General features: G+C 46.0%; 1 protein-coding gene across 1 annotated transcript in view; it reads left to right on the top strand.

Moving 5' to 3' along the window:
- Positions 1-550: 550 nt before the first annotated feature.
- Positions 551-19,185, top strand: part of LOC139661559 (B-cell lymphoma/leukemia 11A-like) — a 33,745-nt gene continuing 15,110 nt past the window's right edge. Inside the window, exons 1-2 of the mRNA XM_071540034.1 lie at positions 551-666; positions 3,768-4,163. Of these exons, the coding sequence (XP_071396135.1) occupies positions 612-666; positions 3,768-4,163 (451 nt within the window). The 5' untranslated portion in view covers positions 551-611. The remainder of the gene's footprint in view (positions 667-3,767; positions 4,164-19,185) is intronic.

Genomic DNA, 19,185 nt, shown 5'->3' with positions numbered 1-19,185 from the left:
TCCTCTTCACTTTGCCTGCTACCTAGTTTGGTTCAAGCGATTTCTCTTACTGTCAACTTCCTTGGACAGCTCAGACTCTCTCTCTCTCTCCCTCTCTCTCTCTCTCTCTCTCTCTCTCTCTCTCTCTCTCTCTCTCTCTCTCTCTCTCTCTCTCTTAGCCCAGCCCCCCTGATCCCCTCTGTCCATTGGCGTCTTCGGGGTCTCTCTTTCTTTTTTTTCTTTTTTTCCATAGGTAGCCCATAATGACTGTCCATTGGTTTTTATTAAGGCTCGTCCCCCTCCCACTGGCCGGCTTCGCCCTGCCCATGTTTTGTATGTCTGAGTCCATCCATCTCCTGACGTTCAAGTTCGCAGGAACGTCACGTCCGCACTTGAACTTGCAGCTCAGGGGGGCTCTGCCGTACCCCCATCCCTCTCTCTTTGCAAAAAAGTCATGAAGAGCTCCGCACAGCCCGTACCGTGCGCGTCACCTTCTGTATGATCTGCAATTCCGTTTTTCTTTTTTTCCTTTGGATGTCAGACGCATCAATGAAGATATTTCCTTTGGAGTCTACCTTGTAGGAACGGATTTCCCAATGTGAACTCAGCTGAAAAGCCACCACTAGACCAACATGTCTCGCCGCAAGCAAGGCAAACCCCAGCACTTGAGCAAACGGGAGTTTTCGCGTAAGTGGAGATAAATTGCATTTTGACTTAATTTGCTGATTTTGTTTCCGAACCGCATGTGTTTTTGTCATGTAGGGCAACTTCCTTGGTGAGTGTGAATGGACACGGTCGCGGATCCACCACTGTCCAAAGTGAAATAACAGAATGCAAAGAGATACAAGGCTACAGGTTATTTAAATGATTACGGGATACTGGTGAAAGTTTTGAAACGACATGAGAGAGAGCTTAAACTTGAGTTGATTAGCGTATTGCTGGAATTGTGTAACGCAGCCTTCAAGGTTTCTTTCGCCATTAAAGGGCATGCATGGGCTTTATGGCCAGAGACCTTTGCCTATAGGTAGCCTACCCTGCCGCTGCCATTCGGTGATAAGTTATCCATCTAGAATAATTCAAAGTGTAGCATGTAGACCTATTCCACTACAACAGTCCCCCCACATTCCCCTTTTTGCTCTAATCATTTATTTAGAGGGGTTCGCGCTGGTTTGGACACGGAAAAGTGGTGTTTACATACACACTTGTCCACAGCGCATAGACCTCGTGTGCGGAACCTATGAGGAATATAGTTTTTGTACTACAAATTTCCCCGCAGCCGCTGTTAAAACACCGCGTATTTACAATGCAATATGTTATACGGTGCTATTAACTGAGATCATTCGCATAAAACCTTTGGCTTCTCTGAATGCGATACTCTGTTTTACGTTCGTGTAAGGAGAAAATGAGGAAAGTCATTGTACGCGCTTATGTGTTAAAATTGCAGGACTTTGATAGATATTCTGAATGCATGATAGAGTATTTGCGCATTAAAGATACGTTTACGTTTGCATGACAATGATAGTTTTCCCCTAATCGTCAAATGGCATTAGGGATATTGCAGTATCAATACACTCTTACGCGCGTCAAAAGGACACGGAGACGTCTCCAAATTATAGAGATTGTTGTAGAAATTAGGCTTTAGGTGGGCAATTAGGAACACACGTATTCCGTTCTGTAGCGTTTTAGTCGCATATGTCTCTTTGCTGGTCCGATCTCGCTTGAAACCAATTATGCTCTCGTAGCATATGCCTTCATTTGTCGGATAATTGTCTGATATCATGCCAGTAGGGGGCGCGATATGATTGTAGTCCTGTACTTATGAACTTGAACTTGATCTACTTCATCACTATACTGCTTGACCAAGCGCAGTGGTTCGTTTTATTAGAAATACGTGATCGTATATTTTATGTTCCTTGTAATACTCTTTTAATAGGTTCTCAATATTATTCCTAGGGAGATAAAATAAATGTAAACTAAAATATTCCAAGACAGAGAGGCAGAGATAAAGTGGATTTTTCGAAGACACAGTTTTCCCCATTTGGATACAAATTTCACCAAAAATTAAGGGATGTTTTTTCATTATGAGAGGTTAAATGAAATGAATAATAAAGTTTATGCAATTACAAAATTTGGGAGTAGAACTAGGCCTATTTTCTGGCTCTGACTTGGAGCCTTCATGGTGTAAAATTAGCACATGGGTTTACACAATGTGTTTATGTATTCACATTAATGATTAGAAATAACGAAATAATCACACTTTGAATTGGCTTGTTTTTGGGACAATGGCAAACTGTCAGGTAGGAAACGGACGCTTGGTACTTCAAAACATATGCATACAAGCAGAATGGAAATAAACATCTGATTGATAAATTAAATTAATTTATTTTGTTACTCTATTTGACAATATAGGCTAAATTATAAACTGAACCTTACGCATTTTTAGAACACATTGTAAGAGTTAAAGTGAATTAAATTATTGATCCACTGTTATGAGTGATTGATAATAGGCTAATTAGGCTTATGTAATTATTTCCCTAACTGAAATAGACCTACTATTATAGCCCAATGGGAAACACTGGCGTAACTACTTTAAATTCTGGCGCAGTCAGATGTCTGAAAAAAGGGATTATATTTTAGTTTTCAAAGTTATTCACTTCCCTCTTGCCTGGCATCAAAATGAGATTATTTGGTTTGAAGAAAAGCTTTCCACCTAACCCAGCCTCACACACCTCGCCTATGTCCATGGCATAAGCTGGTTAAGATAAGCTCCGGTAAAATAGGGGAGAATTCCCTCATCTTTAATGCAGTTGAACATACAGGTAGTAGGGCCTATCTTGCATAGTCCCTCACCACCTTCTCGTCTGACCCGACACGGAATTAAAGGTTGAACCGGCGGCAAGAATTCATCACATCTTATCTCAACATCCCAGTCGGGGCGCCCAATGTCGTTTACCGTGTGGCTAGATTACTTCTTTTAAAATTCTCTCTCTCTCTCTCTCTCTCTCTCTCTCTCTCTCTCTCTCTCTCTCTCTCTCTCTCTCTCTCTCTCTCTCTCTCTCTCTCTCTCTCTCTCCCGGTACTTCAGGGACCTACTCCACATCCAACCCCTCAATGTCTAACCTCGGTTCACGAGATCCCAGCACTTTTAACGAAATGGGGTCCAATCATCTTGAACTCAAATTAGAATCTATTTTTTGATTCTCAGAGGTGTTAGGTTCATTAAAAAAGCGAGATTGGCAGCACAATAAAGAGGGTCAAGCAACTTAATCGTTCGGCTGCTGCCTGCGAGCTGAACGATGTCAGTCCTTATCGAAGCTGTCTGTGTGTCTTCTTTCTTTCTTTCTTTCTTTCTTTCTTTCTGATGTTTTCTTTTCTGATAATAGCCTGTCCTGTAAATATTGTTATTACACATGTTTCACAACATGGTGACAGTAGTGTTTTTCTGGTTAATCTACTCTAGCAGTGTGAGAAACAGTAACTAGAAGGGAAAGTAATAAGCAGAAACATTTCACCAGATTTCATCTAATAATAGATTACAGCACTGAGATGTATGTCATGTGTATCTCCGCATCCCCTCCCCTCTTCCTCTACTGCTTGTGTGTAGCCGCTCTGCTCTTTTATATGGATTTACACATGCCCTACCTACCATTTAAATACATCCTGAATATTGTGCTTCTCCAAATGTAATTGCACTCCTGTAAAATGAATGGATTTGTTTAGAAGTGCTAAGAGAAGTTTTGCCTTTATAATAGTGGATCTCATATTTCTCTTCTTGTCCACCTCTTCAGCTGAGCCGCTGTCAGGCGTTTTACCAGAAGAAGACTCTCAGGACTCCCCCAGGCTGGGAGTGGCGCAGGGCGAGCCCCTGAAAGGGGACCAGGACCTGCTGACCTGCGGCCAGTGCCACTCCCGCTTCCCCCTGGCCGACATCCTGCTGTTCATTGAACACAAGCGGAGGCAGTGCCACGGGAGCCTCTGTACGGACAAGCCTCTAGACAGGCCGCCCTCGTCCCCGCTCGCCTCGCCCCTCTCCACCTCCTCCTCCTCACATTCGCGGACCCACCATCAGCACCCACGGAGGGCCTGTCGCCCTGTGGAGGTGGCCGTTCAGGTGTCGCCGCACGACGAGGATTGTTTATCTGCCCCCTTGCAAGGAATAATCCCTAAGCAGGAGAATATCACAGGTAAACACACTGGGAGCTCAAAATGGCCGCCATGCAGACACAACAAATAAGCAGCAAAAGAAGTGGGAAGTTTCGGTGATTTCACTGCTTTATTTTGCATTGAGTGGACCACTCTTTCTGAAGTTCATAGGGAATCCATTTCAAAGGGGAACATTTACTTTCTCAGATTGCCTTGGTTTTGCTACTGGTAGTGGGCATGTATCCAATCTGCATAACCAGGGTGTGAAATGTCTGCTGCTGCATTTAGGACCTGTGAATCTCACTCAGCTGAGCCGTGAACCCACATGAAGAGCAGCAGTCCTGAAAAGGATAGTGAGAAAGTGAAAGATTTGTAGTTGGTGAGAGAGAAAGAGAGATAGAGAGAGGGACAAAGAAAGGGGAAGAGAGAGAAAGAAAGAGAGATGGAGTTCTTTGGTTCATTGCTGCATCACAGATGTGCACGGATCCGCTGGCCTCCACATTCTCTCTCATGTGGTTTTGACAGATGTATCTCTATCCGTCCCTGGCTTTTCACACTGCCATATCTCTCTTGCCCTTAAATACATGCCTGCAAAGTCTCACTTTGACGCTAAAATTAAAAAGAGATAGGAAGGAATGTAATTATGCTAAACTGTCAAGGAAGAAGCGTTTATTTGAGGAACCCTGCAGCCACTAATTGTCAGTGTTTTTCTTGATTTGAGTAATTAAGGACTTCTTAAGGCGGTTGGTCGTTTGGTTGGTTTGTTGGTTGTCCACTGCGGCTAAATGAGGCAGTAGTGAAAACATGACTCGCTGTGCAAACAAGCATGTGTCTCTACAGAGTTGGGTTAGATTTTGCCAACATTGCCTATTTGAATGTTAATGAATTTCCTTTAACAGATCCGATTGATATTCGTGTGCCAAATTGGGCTGTTGGTCTGGGCAGTTTTGACTGAATTTGCAGCCAATCTAAATGTAGGGAGAGCAGTATTCAACTATGTGTGCTGCTGTAGCTGTAGTCAGTGCTGCGGCTTTGCACATGGCATTTAAAGGGACTACTGTTATCTGTTGTTGCTAGTTAGCCCTTTGTCATATGGAATGACCACTCTGCGTGTTCATTAGTATGCAGTTTGTTAAACATCTGCCCTATTTGAACGCACATACACGCACAGAGACATGCACACACACTCGCACACAAACACATACACATCTGACATGCCTCTTGGCCTCGTCAGCTGTTCGACCATGCTTTCCTTCGCTCATTTAGACCTTCATGCAGTGGAGTTCACATGATATCATAGGGTCACTAGGATTGTGAGCAGAGCTTTATTTATAGGTCTTATGGCTCTGGACATTGTGTAAGAGTCAGAGGCTTTGCTTAGTATGGTAATGAATAGATGACACGGGTGTACATTTCATAAGAGGGTTATAACACATTATTAGGTGAAGATGATTTACATTAGATTCACTTGATTTAATCTGCGCTCTCTTCAAATTCAAACTCTCTTTGTATCTTAGGTGAGAGAGAAAGCGTGTGAATGTGTGAGGTCGTGATGACAGAAAAGGGAAAGGGTGAAACAGAGAGATTTTGAGTAAGAGAGAGACTAACAGAAGACACAGACAGCGAGAGATAGACCGCACATCAGTCAGATGTACAAAAACGCCAACCTCCCCCCTCCTCTGTTCTCTGTATCCCAGATTGATGGATCCAGACTGGCAGTGCCAGCGCGCCACCCCGTACTCCATATGCTAGCTGCCATGTTCTCTCACCCTGCTCAGTTAGAGCCTGACACTGAGACGGGGCGTCCCGATACATACTGTCCCCTCCCCTGCATCTCTCTCATACTGGCCCCCGTATCCAGTGTACTCCAGGGCTATTGGGACACTGTGACATCTGTAAAGATTTACAGTAACCTCCTGTACCGCACACACCCACATGAATGCATGACCACCCCCCCTCCATTTGAAATGTAAAAAGAGTCATTTGAGGCAGATGCAATTCTGCATAGACTGGGACAGCAGCTTAGGGCTAGGTTTGGGAGAGAAGCTTCTAATTTAGGGGTCAAGGCTGGAGGCTGAGACTCGGGATGGTTGGATTTGGAGGTGGGGGCTGGGTCTAAGACATCCAGAGCTGGAGATGAAGCTGCATCTCTCGGTGTTTGTGGTAAGGACAGCTGAGGCTGGGGCAGTCTGGGGTCTCGGGGCTGCAGCTGGGGCTGGGGTCTGCAGTCTGGAGCCCAGGGCCGTTAGAGGAGGGCAGAGCAGCCTGCGTGCCATCATTTGCATGATAAACAATTTAAGATATGCATAGGGACACCGTTGCTTGTCTCCAGATTATGGATGGCCCAGAAAAAGAGCAGATGACGGTTTCTCACACAAACTGCATGTCTGGAGTGTAGTGTAAAATGGGGTATGAGACACAATATATAATAACTATTAAACAGGCATAGTAGTGCTAGTGAAATTGTTGTTATGTTTTTCATTTTTTATTTACAAGAGCACATTCACATTCATTATTTCATGAACTAGATGTGATTGTCATCAGTGATAGATGGTTGTTTGGTCTTAGATTGTGTAAATGGAGGAAAATCGTTTTCATAGTTATCATTTAGGATGCACCAGCACCCCACTGTTTGTAGGTTATAGCATGTCCTATATACCATAAAAAGTATTTTTACAAATTGTTTCTTGTCACTAGATTAAGAGTACACTACCACGTTCTTGTGCTACATTATTGTACCCTGCTGCCTAATATCCATCCCACTTGCATTCTCTCCAGTGTAGCCATGTGTGTTAATAAGGCCATTATAGCCGCTCAAATCGACCACCATCTCACACTTCTGTCTCTTTCCAGTGCTCTGCCTTCATTGTAACCTGGCCCCCAAATCAATACTGAGTTAATTATGGCAGCCACCTTTCCCCTTTTCTCCATGAGGAGGAAAACATTCTAACAACGGAGCCATATTTTTCATAACACCTCTCAGCAGAGAGAGCTGGCTGCGTCTGTAGTGCGTCTTCCTGCAGCAGCTTGCCTGTCCCGTTTGTCCCTGTGTGTTGTGGAGACAAAGGTATTTAGCAGGCTCTTGTGTTGGCACTGTGCCACCTTTCTCCAAACCACCAGCCCCCCTCCTCACAAGCACACACATATACACACTGGGTATCTGTCAGGCAGAACTGGGGGGCTGGGCAGTGGATGGGGCGTGTGTGTGTGGTGGGGGGTGAGAGGCTCCTTGGTAGTGATATCTTTTTCCTGTGGCCAGCCAGTGTGTGTGTGGTTGCATTTGTGTGCGTGTGTGTGTATGTGTGTGTGTGCATGTCGGTCATTGTGCAAGTTCACGTGCGGGTGTGGGTCTTTGTTTGGGTGATCACTTTAATTGATATTAAACAGACACAGATGCTGTTGTAATTATTGGATACCGGCTAATATTTTCAAAATAAGCACCCCATTGTCTGTTAAAATTGACTCTAATCTGATCCTACAGTTGCTCTGGGCTCTGATAAAATTGGTCCTATTTTTGGCTGTGGGTTCCACTAACTTTTAATGAAGGTGAGCAGAAATAGTTTTTAGGATGAATTTTTCATAGAGAAGATTTTTGTATTCCAAAGCCGAGCTCTAAACACCCGCAAATGTTGTCAGCAGAGATTCTTCAGCCTTTGTTGTTGGATTGAGCGTTAGTGGCTTTGGCTGCATTCAAGTGCTGAAGCGTAGTGGATGTTTGTATTTTGTGTACCTTGAGTCTGGGTGCGGTGGTAAATTCATGTACATGTGTGCATGCACGTGCGTGTATGTGTGTGGGTTTGACCATTTATACCTTTTATAGTTTTCTGTGTGTGTGTGTGTGTGTGCATGGGTGTGTGTGTGAGTGTGTTGGGCTGTTTGTTAAAGCTTTACTACCCTGGGCGTGCAGGCTGAACATGAAAGGGTCTTTGACTTGGCAAGCCTTGCCTGAGGACACCCCTCTGTGGACCATGCCAGGCCAGACTTGGCACAGAGTGCTGGGCCTGAGGGATGGGTTGGGCCTGTGAGTGTGTGTGTGTGAGAGAGAGAGAGAAAGAGAGAGAGAGAGGGAAAAAGAGGTAGAGGAGGTGTATCTATGTGTTGGAGCAGTTATGTGGGTGGGAGAACTTATGGTGAGGTGGTGGGTGTGTGTGTGTGACAGACAGTGGGAGGGTGTGCGTGCGGTTAACGGTAGGTATGTAGTAGGGCCTGTGTGTGTGTGTGTTTGTGTGCGTGTGTGTGTGTTGTCCTCAGGGCTCCTGGCTTGGGCTTCCTGTGTCTCTGTTTGTCTTCTAACAACCCCAGCACCACTGCCCCAGGCCATTCAGGTGGAGGCTAGTTTAAGTATGCACACACACAAACACACACACAAACATACACAAACACACGCACACAAAGAGGCACACACAAATGCATACTGTTACCCTGCCGCAAAAGTACACAGACACACACACACACACACCTGTTTTACGTACGCAATGATGTGCCCCACTTCCCAGACACACACACTTACACACACACACACACACACACGTACAGTGTAAACCCCCACCTGTGAACCTGTGTTTCGTCTGTAATAAATGTGTTGTGGCAGAGGCCCCATGATGTGTAGTGAGTTGATGAGATCTGTCAGAAACATATGATCCTTATTTCAACCCCCCATTCCAGGCCAAACTCTCTCTCTCTCTCTCTCTCTCTCTCTTTCTTTTTCTCTCTCTCTGTCTTTCTCTCTCTCTCTCTCTCTCTCTCTCTCTCTCTCTCACTATCTCTCCTCTTCTCTCCCTTCCTCCTCTCTCACTCCTCTCCTCTCTCATGCTCTCTCTCCATGCACTGCTCCAGTAGTCGGTCTCGAGGGACTGGAAGTTCCAAGTTTTGGCTACATTAGTGTGTCTGCACCTCTTAAAGGCGTCCAACATCCACTCTAGACCTCATTCGCACTCTCTCAGATTTGGCTACAGAGCAAGCCAGAAGACACACACACACACACACACACACATACACACCTCTTCCTACGCTGTATCCCCTCTACCTACTGTCAAACGAACATATACGACAGAAACAGCCTTGTTTGCCCAGAGCCACGTCACCCAGGATGAAAAAGCATCCCCAGAAATAAACACGTTCTGCCGCTGTCCTGTCAATAGCGTGGCAGGCGGCCACATCACAGGGGTCAGGGGTCATCTGACAACGTCAGGGCCTGTCACACCAGCCGCCGGCTTCACCACCTGCAGGTTAATGACTTTATTTTTAGGCGTAACAGAAACAGAGAAGAAAACGTGTCTTTGATACAGCTGTAACTCAGGAAGTGGAGGATGAGGGCGAAGAGGAGAGAAGTGGCATACTGGAATGTAGGCTGGTTGCGCTGTGTTCGTGTGGACACAGAGATTTCACAAGGTAATTTTAGACTTATATAATTGTGTTTTTCACAATATATTTTCAAAAACCGCTTTGAGTTTTTATTACCATGATACTGTAAGTCCTTATTTAGTTTTTTATGGGCCAGTGTAGCTCTATATCACCCTACCACATTCTGTCCTGTATCGCTGCATAGTGTGTCAGCTCAACCTCTGGTGTTCCTGTTGTGACTACAGTGTTTATAGCTGTGGTGCGGCAGGACTATTGCTTTGTCTTTCTCACACCCAGGGTGATAACGCTGAGGCCATGGGAGAGCCACGGTGGAGGGGGGGTGGGGGGAGTGGGCATGTCTGTCTGAACCCACTGATTCTGGTCACTGTCTGTCTGTCTAGTGCTTCTTATTCCACTATCTGTCCAGTGGCAGGTCCCAGAACTGGGCTCGGCCTGTCAGAATGTGTGTGTGGGTGTGTGCGTGTGTGTGTGTGTGTTCTGTGGGTGTGTGTGATCATGTATAAATTTGAAGTGTGCATGTGTGAGTGTTTATGTGTGTGCATTTGTACCTATAGTGTGCGTGTGTGGGTGGTCGTCTGCAGCTGTGTCTGGCCAGCCTTATCTCCATTGGAGAGATATGGAGTAGAGAGGGCCCCCTGTGTCTGACGCTACATTTGTGAGAAAACTCACAGCCCTGTGTGCTTGTGCGTGTGTGTGTGTGTGTGTGTGTGTGTGTGTGTGTGCATGTGTGTGCGAGAGTCTCAGACAGCTTTGGTGTGTGTATGTGCGTGCAGAGCATGTCAGCCGCTGCACAGGCCTTGAATGTATAGTAAGTGCTCGCTGTATTTCTCATGGGCTTTCGCGTTCAAAAGCTCATCGCCTCCTAATAGCTCGAGTTAACTGTACATTTGATCTTGGATTCAAATCCCACATCTCTTAAATGATGATCAGAAGATAGGGATTTCAGTCATTCTTAAGAGAGTGCGAATTTGATTATTAGAATCACTTTAAGCTATGTAGTGGTATTGGTGTATTTTAGTTTCTGATTAGAGATGGACAGTTTGTTTCAGCTCGCACAAAGGCATGCCGGCACGGGCTGGCACACCATCAAGATTAACATGCATACACACACACACACACACACACACACACACACCGCAAACACTTACACACGCATGCATGCACACACACATACTTACACCCCCACTCCACTCCCCACACCAAACTCACCCCCAACCCTCATGCATGCTCACACACTGACACACTGACACGGACACACACACACACACACACACACACACACACACACACACACACACAGGCATACATGCACTCATAAATGCACACTCCTGTCCCAGCCACCCTTTACTTTTGCAGGCTGAATCTCACTGATAACATGCCGGGGCCCTCATTTAAATTTGAAGCGCTTCTTTAATCTTCAAAGGCCTGATTGCTTTATGAATATGCATGGACTGAGCCGACTCTCAGTTCATTACCTTGTTGTAAATTCTAATGACCATTAGGGCCCCGCGCGGTAATTGCCAATTGTTTTGCATTTTTGATTAGCCCATTACCGGAGCGCATTCTGAACATGTCTGCCCTGCCTGCCTGCCAGGCCACGGCAAGAAGCAGAGGGAGGGAGGGATGGAGGGATGGAGGAGGAGAGAGAGAGAGAGAGAGAGAGAGAGAGAGAGACAGCGAGAGAGCGAGGGAAGTGTGAAGCGTGGTGAAACACGGTTTAGGCAGCGTAAATTTTGACGGTTGGCTCAAAATGTTAGTTTTGTTTAGGGAGGGTGGTGGCGCTGGGTGGAGGGGTGGAGGGTGGAGGGATGAACGACAGGAGACAAGAAATGCAGAACTTGATGTTCCCTAAACAAGCTCTGTCTGGCTTGTTCCTGCAGAGCTTGAGTGCAAGAGTGTGTACCTGGCTGCATTTCCGTCAGCTTGTGTGTTTGTTGACTGGGTGTGCGTGAATGTCCGCCTGACTATGTGTACATGTCCAAGTTTGCGTGCAATTGGGCGAGTTAGATGAGGGGGGTGGGAGAGGTGGGGAGGTTCTGGTAGTGCATCCCAATGCACACCGTGCCTGGGACTTATGAAAGATTGATGGCTCCTAGCGGAATGGCATCGCCCTGCTACGACTTGATAACATCTAATGGATAATTTAGCGCTCTAAAACCGGCAGGCCGGCCCCCCTCTCTAGGAGGCTGGAGAGGACAGCTGCTGGGCTTTTTGGGCTGCTGCTGTGGCTGTGTGTCAGAGAGAGAGACATAATGACAAGCAGAAAGAAAGAGAGAGAGAGCGAGAGAGAGAGAGAGAGAGAGAGAAAATGAAGTGGATGAGAAAGAGTATACCCTTTAATCAGCTGCTAATGATTTCTCTCTCTCTCGCTCTCTCTCTCCCTCTCTGTGTGTGTCCATGGAGTGAGACTGCTGGTCCTTCTCCCGTGCCTGGAGTGAGCTCGCGGTGTCAAGAGTTGATTAGCCAGCTCTCATCACAGTCGTTAGCCAGGAAAAACTCAGTTTCTCTCTCTCTCTCTCTCTCTCTCTCTCTCTCTCTCTTTCTCTGTATCTATCTATCTCTCTCTCCCTCTCTCTCTTTGCCTCCCTCCTCTTTCTCTCCCTCATTCTTCCTCCCTCTGTCTATCCCCCTCTCTCAGACACAGGAAATGGGGAGTTTTAGACGGATAGTCAGAGACTGGTAGAACGAATTATTACATTATAGCCTCCTATCCAGCAATACTAAGTGAGGCTTCTTAGTTTAGTCTCTTCTACAGCTGTGCTGATTGCTCTCTCTCTCTCTCTCTCTCTCTCTCTCTGGCTCGCTCTCTACCATTGGTAGTCTCCATAGTGTTTACACACAGCTCCTAGGCCTACTGTCAGTCTCCTATTCCCAGACTATTAAGCTGTTGACAGTTTGGTTAATCGTCCTGCAGTTTGACTTCAGGGGAATAGGAGAGGGTCAGCGGAGTCTGTCTCCGAGGTGTGGGGAGAAAGTGGTCAAGGCTGTGTGTGTGTGCAAGTGCTTGTGTGTGTGTGTGTGTGTGTGTGTGTGTGTGTGCGTGCTGTTCTTCGGTCTGTAGCGTCCCTACGTGTGATGAGTGTGTCTAGTTTGAACAGGAGAAGGGGGGGGGGTGTCTTTGCTCTAGTCTTGGAGGGCCAGGAGGGGCCAGAAGCACAAAGGGGAAATTGTCCAGCTCGGGATCAGCTAGAGTGAGTAGCTAGCCAGGGTAACCGGCTGGCTGGCTAGACCATGTCCAGTCTGCGCGTGCACACACACACACACACACACACACACACACACACACACACACACACACACACACACACACACACACACACACACACACATACACATGCAGAGAGAGAGAGATAGAGAGAGAAAGAGAGACGTAGCAGCAGCAGCAGGGCCGGCTATGGCCAAAGGAGTCCCAGGCAGACAGCATGATAGATGGCTTTGTTAAAGGGTCCCAGGGTGTCCCCTGAACTTGAAGCACTCTGTTTATCTTGAATAGGAGAAGCAGAGAGTGAGGAGGGGGGGTAGGGGGCAGTGAGGGGGAGGAGAGAGAGAAAGGGAATGATCTAGCTTTCAGGGGAAGGGAGAGAAAGGGAGTGGAGGAGGAGGGCGAGAGAGAGAGGGCCTGTATCTGGGCAGGCCTGGCTGGGGGTTGGGGAGGTTAAGGGGGGGTCGTGAGCAGGGACGGCTGCTGGAGCGAGGGAGGGAGGGGAAGAGGGGGATGGGGCGGCTCTCCTAGTAGCTGTCCATTAACAGATGAACTTGGCAATGGTCCAGGCCTCGAAGGTCTTGGAAGACAGGCACACACATACACATGTGCTACACACACACACACACACACACACACACACACACACACACATACACACGGATGAACACTTCCCTGGTACCTGCTGACTGTGGATGGAATGCCACCACGGTTCGTTTTTGGCCAGAGGCGAAAAAGGACACGGCTCTGCTTCACCTATGTCAGAACCAGTTCAGACCGGTTAGCCAGCCAGGCCGAAGGAGGCAGGCAGGCAGGCAGGCAGGCAGGCAGGCAGGCAGGCAGGCAGGCCTTGTTGCCTAGCCCTCCTCTCTCTTCTGTCCCTCTCGCCTCCTCTCCTCCCTCTGTTTTTCAGGAGAGAGAAGGGAACAGAGAGAACCTCTAACCTGAGGGCACAGGACAATGCAGAGGAGAGAAAAAAGAAGCGAGGGAGCGTGGGAACAAAGCGAGAGACGAACAGATCCGGTCATAAACAGGGTGGGGATAGGAGGGAAAAGTGTTTGGTTGTTGTTGGTCTTCTGCTCTTGATGGGGCAACATGAGCTTAACACCGCTGGTGCTATTGTGTACTGAAAACATTACGGCAAACATGAGAGTGGTGAAGACTGGGGGAGAGGATTTGATATGGAAGACGTACATAAAGGACCTTTGTGATGTGTGTGTGTGTGTGTTTGTGTGTTTGTGAGTGCACAAGCTTGTATCTGTGTCAGTGTGTATGTGCATGCGTGCATATATCCATGCATGTATGTATATCTGCAGCAGTAATGGAAATCGTCTTTGTGTGTGTGTGTTTATGCCGATGTACACCATAAAATATAGACACGGCTCCTCTCCTAATTACGACTTGGATGGTCCCTTGAGTTTTGAGAGCAGGCTGTTCACTATTCCACTTCAAACAAGCTTCTACTCACACACACCCCGCTTTGAGATGGCAGGTCAGCTTGCTCTGTCACATCATCAACATCTAAGGAATTTGTGCGACCAATAGTTTATAGACTGGATTCAAGGAAATGTCTTCGTTTGAGTCCTCTTTCAAGCTAAAGCTATACTCAAAATGATAAGCTGTATCTTGATTTAATTGGATTGGTGATTGATTGAATGCTTGCAGTTTTAGAATTGTATACACTTTGTCAACATATCAATTACAAGGTCCCAGCAGATGATCGTGACTGAAGACACGTGACTGTAAAGCTATGCTCCGCAACACTGCTGTCAAGTAGTAGTCTATGTTCTGGAGAAGGTGAATTGGTGCAAATTGCTGCAAATTGATGCATTGAAAAGTGTGAAACTTGTGTGAAAGGTGTTGTTGGCGTGCGACACAGAGCCATGATGTGGAGCTGGCCGTGAGAATAGGAGAGGACGAGGTGTCGCCTTTCTAGCCTGCCTTGCAGGTGTCTCTCTCTCTCTCTCTCTCTCTCTCTCTCTCTCTTGCTCTCTCTGTCTTTTCCTCTTTGCTGAGGGCTTTTTAGTCTTTGACTGTGACAAATGGACACTAGACAAGAGACTTCAAGTGCAGCTTTTGAAGCACCAGTAATACATGTACATTGAATATTGTGTCATGTGTTGAAAATATTGTGTCATGTGTTGAATATATAAAGGCCTAGTTTGTTGTACATTTCAAACTAAGAAATCAGTAATCACTAAGAAGTCAGTAACGTATGGAGTAGCTGGATGTACACCAACCAGTCACTTTCCTTACTGCCTTTACTGTCTTTAGCTGTTTCCTTGGAAACATTTTATATTGCAAAAACAAATAATCAACTGATGTCTGGTGCATCCTGCTTATTGTCTGCCCACGTATGTTGATGCTAAGGATAGTTGCGATACATCTTTTTTCAAGAGTTGCCATTGATTGATGGAGTTAGTTTGTATGTATAAATTCATCACATACATGCTGGAGGGCAAGCATGTGTGGATAATGTGTGTGCGGGTCTGTGTGTGTGTGTGTGTGCGTGTATGTGTGTGCATGTCTCTGCATGTGTTTATATGTGTCCGTATAAATGCATGCAATCACATTTGCATGTATTTCACACATGCTCACATTAATTTGTTTTTTATAGAGCAGGTTCTTCTTCTTTTCATCCTTTTTTCTCTGCTCCTTTCTTCCAGCGCTTGCTCTATTTCTCGGAAACATGCTTTCTTTTTTCAAACTCATGTGTGGCTAGTTTGGTGTAGAGGCCATCTAAATATCTCCTTCACTATGTGTGTGTGTGTGTGTGTGTGTGTGTGTGTGTGTGTGATGATGGCTGTTTTTATAATGCCCCCTGCAAATTTGCATATGTATATGTGCAGATTGTATGAGAAGAGCTCTCACACTTGGAGCAGTTGGATGGGGAGGGCGGCGGGGGCCGTTGCAAGGGGTGTGTGTGTGTGTGCGTGCTAAAGGGGGGTCCGTGTTGGCGCTTTTACCCCCCCAGACAAAGCCGGCCACCACTCCCAGATGGTAGTCTGCTCTCTTCGGCCATGTGTCTGGTGTGTATGTGTGTGTGTGTGTTTATGTATGGAGAGACAGATACAAAGAAAGAGAGAGTGAAGGAGAAAGATGCAAGCGAGAGTGTGTATGTGTGTGTGTGTGAGACGGGGAGAGAGACTGATAAGAGTGAGAGAGAGACGTGTGTGTGTGTGTGTGTGTGTGTGTGCATGCACATGGGCATATGTGAGAAGAGTGTACGGGCGTGAGAGTTTACAGAGTTGCACAGTTCCATGTATCACCCCTTGGGTTGCTCGCGTGACGAGACTGAAAGGCAACCAGGCAGAACAGAGCTGTGGGATCTTCCATGTTGTCTGTGCCTTGTTCTAGATGCATTAGAATACATAATGCAAGACAGAGGGAGAGAGAGAGAGAGAGTGCGAGAGAGAGAGGGAAGGTATGGATTGCGGGATGGACTGACACAGAGATGAGGGGGGGAAGGGAGGCAGGAGAAGAATAGAGGTAAGGTCTAGCCTACATGATTGAGATTGGGCATTGTTTGTCCTGTAGTGGTGATGACCTAGAGACATCAGTGGACGTCTGGCTAACGGGGTCAGCATTAAGGACCAGGCGTGAGGATTATGTTTACTTCAACTGTCTGCTGGACAATGAGACAATGATGGAGACGGTTAGCGTTTGGTGTTTTCCATAAAGAACATGACACTGATTTGTAATTAATATAAATACAGCACAGATTTAATTTGAAGATTTGTGTTTATAAAGAAAACAGAATTCCAGAATTTCCTATTTCAGATCAAATGTGGAAAACAAGGATGCACTAATGTTTTGACCTGTTATGAATTACTGCATGTAACAGTTTAAAGGATAGCACACAAAAAATATAGATCCATGTTAATTTCACGTTTTTTCGTCTTTTACTACAACATTGTCTGTGCTTTTCACTTGCAGTTGTCTTTCAGATAGCAGGTGAACATTAACATTCAACTTAACATGGGAAATACCTGGGAAAGTGTGGGTCACAATACTGAATATGAAACCCCGCCAAAGGGTTCTGTGTAAATTCTGGTATTCCCCTGGGGCAGTGTGTTAAAACAGGCCTGCAGCCCTGTCAAGAAGGAACTGTCTATCTCCTGGACAGGCTCCAGCTTTTCTCTGACCTTGATGTTTGTTTACCTTGTATTCCCAGACATAAACATGGCCCTTGCAGCCAGACACACAGACAGACAGGAAGTTAGCCTCTCTGATGTCTTTCTCTTGCATCTGGCTCCTTGGTGAACAGTGGGTAGATATAATATATTGCATTTGAAAGTGGGTGTATGTGTGTGTGTGCATGTGTACAAAGTCATGTGCACACAAACAATGTGTGATTTTTCCAGTGTGCATTTCTGCTCCACCACTCTCTCTCCCTGGCCTTTTTCTCCTCTCTCATACCTGTCAAACTGGTTCCCTCTCTCTTTCTTTGCAGCAAGCCCTTCTCCTTTTTCTTGACCAGGTAGTATTTTGTTATCAGACAAGAAACCAGACTCCCTTATGACAACCCTTTACCCTGTGGTTCAAAGTGCCAAGAAAACCATTCTCTTTTTATACCTTTATTGAGGCAGGCCTTCCTCTGCCAGCGAGCGGTCTGGCAGGGAGTGCTTTCCATGCTGGACATGCCCTGTTCTCCCCAGGCTCTGGTACTGGTGTGGTCTGCCAAGTTGCAGGGCCAGATTGCTGGTAATAGGCCTGCCATTTCCCTCTCATCATCTGTCAGCACTCTGGATCCAACTGCAGGGTCCAAAGAGTGCTACCACTCTCCAATTAAAAAGGTTAATTTGCCTTCGCCCATCTCTTCCGCCTCCCCCCTGCCGCTTGCTATGTCTTCATTAGCACTCATTCTGTCTCTGTGTCTCTTTTTGCTTGTCCGTTTGTCTTTCTTTCTTTCTTTCTTTCTTTCTTTCTTTCTTTCTTTCTTTCTTTCTCTGCTCTGTTTGGAAACACTAAGTCAGTATGCTCAAACCATAGCAAAAGAATTCATAAAGCATTACAGCAATTCTATGAATTGTGCGAATTTGACAGTGACTAGAAAAACCTGCCTATCCAGCCAGACTAGATGAATGGTGGATGACAACAGGACTATTTCCATTTATAAGATGGCCATTCCTCAGTGTCATTGTCCTCACACAGTAGTGTGAGAGAACTCAGTCTCTTATACCTAAGCCAAACCTGAGAGGATGAGCAGTGTTCACGTGAACCTGCTCCTGTGAGATACAGAGCCACTGGTCCACCCTCCCCAGCAAGGCCTCACTGTGGCCTTCTCCTGGCTGGCTAACCTCCTCCACTCTGTTCCCCCTTCCTCCCCCATCCCCTTCGTTCCCCGGCTCCTGCCATCTTATTATCTGAGAGGTCGAAGGGAAGGGGCCCCTCACATCTCCTCCTCCTCTTCCTCTTCTTCTTGCCTCTAGCTGCGTCCTCCTCTTCCAACCCCCACCCTCTTCCCCTCAGTCTATCTGAATAAACTGTCCTGGACATATGTGGACATGTCGCTTTCTGAACCCAAAGCCCAGGAAGGAAGCTGCCCTTAACCACTGCCTGTACTGCTGCTCTCTGTCAGTTACCACTTCTGTCAAAGCCCTGTTCCTGTGTGAGGTTAACACTGGCCAGCTAAATGTTGCAGGGCTTTTTTATTTGTTTACTTTTTAGGTGGCTGGATTTTTGGGAGCAGGATATTGAGTAGCTGATTGAGATAGTTATTTGGGTTTAAAGGAGAATAATGGCAGTCATTGGCTCATTTTCTCCATTGCACCCTTGATTTTAGTTTATATCACTTTCTAGACTTTTTGCTACTCTATAGATTTGTTATGTTTTGGGGCAAGGTCATTTCAATTCATGCATTTTGAAATGTCATTTCCTGCTTAGATCAGAGGTTGCACAGTGAAAATACCAGTGACTAGTGTCTGGTTGCTACACAGTATTACTTGCAATTTTTCGGTTAATCAATTCCAGTGCAAGCTATATTATTCTTGCAGAACTCGTTGATTTTCACTTGCTGCCGTTTACCAAAGTTATTGTCCAAAAAGAACAAGGAAGGAACAACTGAGTGAAAGAGACACTGTTGAAGGGGATATTTGATGTAGTTTCAAACTAAATGAGGATTGGAGTGAATTTTATATGTCATAACACATTACATGCATGTATGTGAGTGATCTTAGTGTGAAGTAGTGGACAACTAATAGAGATTAGACCTAAAAAAAAAACCCAAAAAAAACAATAATACAATTATTTTCTCTCATAAAATTTACATTTTTAGCTGTAGTGCCGACATCTGGTATTCACTATAGTGGCTTAAATGAAATGGGGGTCACTCTTGGTAGTTTTAGCGATTAGCATAAGCTAATGACTTTGGAGGATGAACAGGAGGTGGAAATGGAGAGGGAGAAAAGGAGGGAAGAGGGGGGAAGTTGTCTGGTTGCCTTACCCACCATTAAGGGCCTGCCCCTGGACATGCAGAGCATGCAGGCCAGTTTCCC

The sequence above is a fragment of the Centroberyx affinis genome, unplaced genomic scaffold, assembly GCF_046629955.1.
Source record: "Centroberyx affinis isolate AG114_WGS23_722 - 3 ecotype Tasmania unplaced genomic scaffold, CSIRO-AGI_Caff_v1 ptg003553l_1, whole genome shotgun sequence".
NCBI classification, from domain to species: Eukaryota; Metazoa; Chordata; class Actinopteri; order Beryciformes; family Berycidae; genus Centroberyx; species Centroberyx affinis.
The sequence above is the reverse complement of the archived record's forward strand: the minus strand, read 5'-3'. Positions and strand labels throughout refer to the sequence as shown.